Genomic DNA, 7,871 nt, shown 5'->3' with positions numbered 1-7,871 from the left:
AAAAACAATCAGATAATTTGTAATTATTTTAAAAAAAAAAATAAAAACAGGTTGCAGGTTTTTTTTTTTTTTTTTAAGGAAACTAACCTGTGCTTAGACTATTATCTTCCTGACACTCGTGTGATTTACTTACCATATGGAAACTCTCCTAGGTCATCATGTAATTTGCTGTAACCTCTTAACTCCAGCAGGAACACTGGAACAGTAAAAATACTTATCACTGGCAATGCCTGGACAGTAAACTTAATCTCTCGACGGACTTGATTCTGAAAGTGAAATTTCCAATACTTAAAATCACAAAATCCATGTTAAACACAACAGGCGTAAAACTGTTCTGGACTGGATTTTTAAAATCTCTTTTACATGAAGGGGCTTACCTCCAAAACTGCTTCTATTAAAATTTTAAAAACTTGAAAATAGGTATGTAAGAAAATCATTCCTTTTGTACTGAGAAAATGCAATAAAGTATTTTAAATTCTGAAACCTTTTTTCCTTCCTCCAAAATCTGCATTCTAAACTTCTATTTATGGAATAATCGTTTCTTTCCTAATTAACTTCCATCCCCAATCCTCTATTTTTTCTTTTGCTGTTCGGTCCTTGGAGTCACCGACAAGTACAAACAACTGAAATTTAAAAATGATTGTAAACAACTTCGAAACTACTGAGTTTGAATCCCCTATCTAGCCAAAAAACAAAACATGGTAAAAAAAAAAAAACAAAGAAAACAAAAAAAACCACACATTTCAGTGTGAAAATCATATTAAAATAATGACATAAATGTATGCATTTATTTACTCAGTATCAGCATAAAAATGCTCCAATATGCATCTAACAATATAAGATACTAGACTTAGTTTTGTTAAAAATGAAAATATCTAACCCATTTGTGGTTGGTCTCCAAAATTTTATTTGATGGTTACACATAATCAGCTTAATCTAAAAATCTCAAACATATTGTTATTTTTACTTTAATAGTTAGAAAACAGGTAAAAAAAATTTCTTACCTTTAAAAATTGTGGATGTTTCATTAATGCATGATCAAAGACAAAATAATAGCTCAGTGTTGCACAGAAGAAATAAAGGATGTAAGCACCAACATTTGTTACAATCAGAAGACTTATAGTTTGTCGGAAGATGTCATCTTCTGGCCATGTGGCTGGATATACGTATGGTGTAAAAAAATAGTAATCTGCAACACTGAGTACAAGATCCATCACTGAGCCCCTAAAAGATAAGCATGTGCGACAATTAGTTACCATGTCTATATTTTTCCAGGCAAAAATTTTTCAGAAACACTATATCTCAAGTTCCTGATTTAAGAACAATCATATGTAGTACATCTGCTGCTATCAGAATCCCCTACATGCCATCTTTAGAGCCAGAAGGGACCTTAGATACCATCTCTAGTCCAATTTCTTCATATTATGTATGGGGATACTAAAGTTCAGTTAGAGAAACTGAGGCCAAGGAAAGGTCATCAAGCTGCTAAGTGGCACAAGCCCAGATCCAATTCCATTTCCGTGTCCTTTCCTAGTGCGTCCTACGGCAGCACGACAAGTAGGAAAGATAGGAATGCAGGGGACTAGGTACTCAGAAAAACAGTTTCCTCTTTCAGCTACATCTCTCTCCTTCAAGGACTCATACTTCAGAGATTTCTGCTTCAGCACTGACACCTAAGATAAATTTCCTAGAAGACATTCATGCTGCCACCACAACCATAGAATTGGGACTATCTGTTCTTCTGACACTCCCATTGACAGAACAAAGGAAGATGTATTCTTGGTGTTAAGAACTAGAATACATTTATTTCTCTACACCTCTAATCAGTATTCCAGATCAGGGAGTTGGTAAATTGTAGCCCATGGGCCAAACTCAGAGCCTGCTTTGTAAAAATCTTTATGGAACACAGCTACACCCAGATGTTTACATACTGTCCGTGGCTGCTTTTCCGCTACAAAGGTGGGCTTGTATCACTGCAACAGAGACAGTACGGCCCGTTGAACCAAAGGCATTTACTACCTGGCCATTTAGATAGTTTGCCAGCTCCTGTTTCAGATGCTTAAACTCTAAAACAACATTAGTCAGTTCAGTACATTTTTAAGTCCATTCTATACTCATGGTCCTGTTACAATACAGTTTGGTGATATTATGGTCAGCTTTTGTGATCTGACTATGGAATCTATCATTTACGATCGACTCACTCATTCCTCATTGCATTGTTCGCACAAGAAGATGTGGTCAGCATCTAAAATACCTCTCTCACTTAGAACTGAAATTTTTGAACAAGAAGCCTATCTGCAAATTGTTTACCCAAATGGATTTCAGGGGTTCAAATGGCCTTTATCTCTTACATACTGGGCCATGTTACTAACCACCAATTTATGAAATAAAATAGCCCATAGGTAAGGAAAATTCTGAAAATACTGACTTACTTCCTTGTAGCCTATTTCCTTCACTAGATTCCCTATGAGATTTCTCCACTAAATTCCCACAGGGATTTAAGAAAGTTTCTTAAAAAATAATACGCATATAGTTCAAAATGAGAAACTGACAGGAAAAGATATACAATACAAAGCCTTGCTTCCATCCATGTCACTGTAAACCACACTGTCATTTCATTTCCACCTCTCTGAGTGACCATACCTATTAGTTTCCCGAGAATCCTTACAGTGTTAATGTAAGATGGAACAACAGATTTTTCTCTCCTTCCTTACAAAACGTGGCATACTATATACACTGTGAAGTTTCTTTTTCTTAACTGTATACATATCTTGGAGATCTTTCCATCCCTACATAAAGATCATGCTCCTCCTTTTGTTTTTAATGAAACAGGTTTATTGAGATACGATTCACATACCATAAAATTCACTATTTTAAAGTATATGATGGACTAGTTTTTTTAGCATATTCTCAGAGCTATGCAATCATTACCACTATCGAGTTTCAGAACATTTTCAGCACCCCAAAAAGAAACCCCAACCCTATACTGTTGAGCTTCTTGGATGTGTAAAGTTTTTCGTCAAATTTGGTGAGTCTAGGGCCACTTTCTTAAACTTTCTATGCCTTTCCTTCTTCTCCTTTTGGGACTCTCATTATGCTTATGTGGAAATGCGTGATGGTGTCCCCAAGTCTGTTCATATTTCTCTTCCCAGCTGTTTAATCTCAATTGACCTAGTCTGCACTGTACATCCAGATGGCCCGAAGCAACTGAAGAATCACAAAAGAAGTGAAAATGGCCCGTTCCTGCCTTAACTGATGACATTACTATGTGACATTCCTTCTCCTGGCTCAGAAGCTCCCCTACTGAGCACCTTGTGACCCACAAGAGTACAGCCCCCTTTGACTGTAATTTTCCACTACCTACCGAAATCCTACAAAACTGCTGCAACCCCTAATTCCCTTTGCTGACTCTCTTTGTGGACTCAGCCTGCCTGCACCCAGGTGATTAAAAAGCTTTATTGCTCAAAAGCCGTCTGGTGGTCTCTTCACATGGACGCGTGACACTTAGGTGCATTCAGAAACCTTTCAGCAATTTCCCCATCACCCAAGAAATGCCTAACAGAAGCATCATGATTAATGTTCAGCATTTCTTCAACATCAGCTTCTCCTGACCTATCTATGGTTTTGGCCATTAAATGTATGGTATAATTAAAGACATTACGTATCATCACTTCATTAGCGATAGAAAATCTTTCAAAATATCTACAAGTTCATTTTCAAACCTCATTGTCAGCTAAAATGTTAAACATTTATTATTGCTGATTTATCAACATCATTTCAAGCATTAAGTAATTGTGAAAACAGGATCTTTACAATTGAACTCTTAAAAGAAGTTTTGATTCCTAGGCCTCCCTTAACTGTGCAAGCAATATACTTGCTTTTTCCCAAAGTGTAACACTCCTTGGAGAAAAAGATTGTATTCTGGCCAGGCATGGTGGCTCATGACTGTAATACCAGTGCTTTGGGAGGTAGGCTTATTCCTTGAGCTCAAGAGTTGGAGAACAGCCTGAGCAATATAGTGAAATCCCGTCTCTACAAAATATATAAAAATTAGCCGGGCATGGTAGCACAGCCCTGTGGTCCCAGCTACCCTCAGGAGGCAAAGGTGGGAGGATTGCTTAAGGAGTTCAAGGCTGCAGTGAGCCATGATCGTGCCACTGCACTCCAGCCTGGGCAACAGAGCAAGACCCAAAGGAAAAGGCTGTATTCTGCTCACAGTGAGGTAAAAGTAAATGATTAAAAACTATAATACACGGTTGAAGAGAATGCATAACAGAGCTGTCTAGAAAGTAAATTTTCTACTGACTCTTGCCTTACTTTTAAGATATTTTTCACCACACTGCTTCCTAAATTTCTGAATTCTTCCTTGTTAATACTAACATACATCCTCCAGTAGCAGTTCTTCATATATGACAGCTTTTCTCATGATCAACAAAGCAATGAGTGGCCTGTTTACTTCCTATTGTGAAATCCACTTAACCGAAACACGGTTAGAATCTTCATTTTCGGTCCTGTGCAATGTCTCCCTAGTTTTCATCAATTCTTAGTCCTTACTACCGCTATAAAACATCCGCAATCTGTTTTTCTATTCCTTAAGTCACATGAGGTGGTAGTTCCCACACTGCCACATGAAACTCAAAGTAACAAAACAATAAAAAACACCAGAAATACCTGGTAGGGGTGCCAAGACACAATGGGCACCTCAGTCAGATGGAGTCAGAATTTGTCATCAAATGAGTTTGGGAGCTGAACTTAAAGCAAAAAAGAAAACAATTTTTTGTTTTTTCAGGGCTTTCTAGACTTGCAAATTGTGACTAGGGACTATGGACCTGTGTCCCTTTCTGTGAGTTCAACTGAATTATGTCTAATTCAGTGTTACATAGGTGTTTACTTAACACATATCTAGATATTTGGATAGGTTCCAATTTTTTGCTATTACAAATAATGCTGCAATGACAGGCCCTCATTAGGCAGATTTCCAAAAGCAGAAGAGCTGAGCCAAAGAGTTACACACTCATAACTTTGGTAAATATTGCTAAATCACTCTCCATAAGGGTTACAACTACTTCATAGTCCTCAAACGATGTAGGACAGTACCTTACCCATTTCTCTACAATCTTACTAGCAGAGGATATCAAACTTTCACATATTCATCAGGAAAGAAGGGCTATGTCAGGTATACTTAATTTGCATTTACCTTATTATGAGTAAAGTTGAGCATCATTCAATATATTTAGAACAATTTATACTTTTTTTTCTGTGTTTATCTGTTTTTATCCTTTGCCCATTTTCCCACTGGGTTTTTAGTATCTTTATAAAAGTCAAACTCTAGAAGCTCCTTAAATATTAGGGAGTTTGGCCCATTGTTTATGACATGAATTATAAACATTTCCTCACTTTGTCAGGGAAGGAAAAATTTAATTAGCACCAAATGCCAGATATTAACATATATTCCTTATCATACATGCCATGTTAATTCATTCAAATAAGAACTTATTAAGTGTTAAGCACTACACTAGGTAATGAAGATATAAACATTAAAAAGACACAGTCTAAATCAGTCTTAAAGGCAACTACAAAAACGATTCTATCAATAGGACACGTCCTGCAATACAGATATATATGCAAATTCTATGAAATCAGAAAAGACAACACAACTACCTCAGCTTATGGTAAAAGGCTTCCTAGTGACTATATTAGATTTGGACTTTGAAGGACATCACCAGAAAGAAAAGGTTAGGGATAGCCATTCCAAAGAGAAGTCACAACTGCAAACCAAGGGAAGAACATGATGCATTCATGGCTCACTCCGTGTGGCTGGTGGGTGTTAGACAGGGTGATAGGGGTGGAGCAGAGGGAAAAACATGTTAGGGGATGGACTTGTAAAGGAGATTGGTGTTAGACTACGCATGGAGGGATCTGCTGTCCTGCTGAGGAGTTTGGACTTTCTCTCACACACTATAGGGAGACACTTAAGATTTCTGGGTAGGAAAAATATACAATCAGACCCATTTCATAAAAACCATTCCATTAGAAATCTGGAGTACTGGGCCAGATGAGGTGGCTAACACTTGTTTCCAGCGCTCTGGGAGGCTGAGGTAGGAGGACCGCTTGAAGCCAGGAGTTCAAGACCAGCCTGGGCAACACAGCGAGACTCCATCACTATAAAAAAGAAAAGAAAAGAAATATGGGTTATCAGTGAGAAGCAGGGAGACTAGTTTGGTTGTTCCTGTGGCAGACTAACCCAGAGAAAATGATAGCCTGACCTCAGGCAGTGGCTGTTAAGACTAGCCAGCAGAGATTTCTCAAGTCAAAACATCCACAGGATTTGGATAACCCACAGATGCTGGGAAGTGAGAGAGAAATCTAGGGCAACTGTGAGACTTTAGCTGGTCTAAGTAGATGGTGATGTCATTGTAATTGAAATAAGGAATACTGGCAGAGCTAGCAGATGTGGGTAGGGTAGGAATAGGGGGTGGGTAAGGAATGATGGTATGAACGGAAAATAAATCTTGGGACTCCAAAATCACTAAGCTAAGAGAAAAGTCAAGCTGGAAACTATGTTAGGCAAACCTGCCTCCCACTTTATTCCTAAATAAGATAGCTACAAGAATAAGAAGCTACATCCCTCCCTCACAATTTGCCCTCAGAAAATTCCTTTGTGGATAAAGAACAGACAGAACTCAAAGTCATCCCTCTGAGGCTCACCTGAGACAAATGCATATCTGATTGCTTCCTCTGCCCTATTGTTTATGTAAAAATGAAGATTCACTGAGCCAGACTAAATTGTGTATTCAGTGGAAGGCTAATCAAGGACTCAAAAGAATGCAACCTTTGTCTCTTACCTACTTCTAAACTGGAAGCCCCCACTATGAGTTGTCCCACCTTACCAGACCCAACCAATGTAGATCTGACACATACTGATTGATGTATCATGTCTCCCTAAAATGTATCAAAGCAAACTGTATCCCCCACCACCTTGGGCACATGTTGTCAGGACTTCCCAGGCTGTGTGAGGCTGTGTCACGGATGCATCCTTAACCTTGGCAAAATAAACTAAATTGACTGAGACCTGTCTCAGATATCTGGGGTTCACAATGGGTTCAATGTAGATTTTAAAATCTAATTATCTGTGGGTCATCTTATATCTTAGATATAGGCAATAGGCCACATGTAAATATAAATGTGAAGTTCAAAAGCTAGCCTAGTTAGTATACAGGTAGCTGAAGTAATAAGGGTGAAGACTATCAAGGGAGGTGGTGCGACAGGGACAGGGTACTAAGTAATATCAGAGAACATAAACATTTAATAATTGTAAAGGATATTGCTATATCACTAAAGGTTGCTAACAGCTGATGAATCAATCTACATGTTTCCCACAGTGCCATGTAGCCCTAATTCAATACAACACCTAGAATAGTATGCTGCAACCAAAAAGAACACAAACATGTTTGATTGCTGTGAGGTTTAGAGACTAAGTAATCTTTTGACATTTGACCCAAGAAAGGTACTCAATAAAATAACACCTGTATGATTATCACTGTTAAGGCAGTCAAAAATGAGTCAAAATTACTGCAATAGAAGATAAAATAGGTGTCACTTGATTTTTGTTTGAAAAATAACTGACAGTAGTTGATAGTAATATTTACTATATACTAGGTAATCTAAATATTTTACGTATATTAACTAATTTAACCCTTTCAAGAAGCCTCAAAAGTTAGGTACTAGTATTGTATTATAGATGAAAAAGCTGGGCACAGAAATTTTCAGTAACTTGCATAGGGTCATAAGAGTAAGTAAATGCTGGAGCTAGGATTCAAATACACACAATCTGGTTGCAAACTATTGCCTCTTCACCACTACTTCAAGTC

The 7,871-nt window shown here is 37.8% G+C and overlaps 1 protein-coding gene across 4 annotated transcripts in view; it reads right to left on the bottom strand.

Annotated features, from left to right (window-relative positions):
- SC5D (sterol-C5-desaturase) overlaps positions 1-7,871 on the bottom strand; it is a 21,462-nt gene that overhangs the window by 4,280 nt on the left and 9,311 nt on the right. For 3 of the 4 annotated variants that reach the window (XM_011964983.1, XM_011964985.1, XM_011964984.1), the window contains 2 exons: positions 1,005-1,224; positions 134-266 (listed from right to left, as the gene is read on the bottom strand). In XM_011964983.1, the coding sequence (XP_011820373.1) occupies positions 134-266; positions 1,005-1,214 (343 nt within the window). In that variant the 5' untranslated portion in view covers positions 1,215-1,224. Of the gene's footprint in view, positions 1-133; positions 288-1,004; positions 1,225-7,871 lie in introns of all 4 variants that reach the window. The other variant, XM_011964982.1, reaches the window with a different exon arrangement.

The sequence above is a fragment of the Mandrillus leucophaeus genome, unplaced genomic scaffold (genome assembly GCF_000951045.1).
Source record: "Mandrillus leucophaeus isolate KB7577 unplaced genomic scaffold, Mleu.le_1.0 Scaffold71, whole genome shotgun sequence".
In the NCBI taxonomy this organism is placed as follows: domain Eukaryota; kingdom Metazoa; phylum Chordata; class Mammalia; order Primates; family Cercopithecidae; genus Mandrillus; species Mandrillus leucophaeus.
The sequence above is the reverse complement of the archived record's forward strand: the minus strand, read 5'-3'. Positions and strand labels throughout refer to the sequence as shown.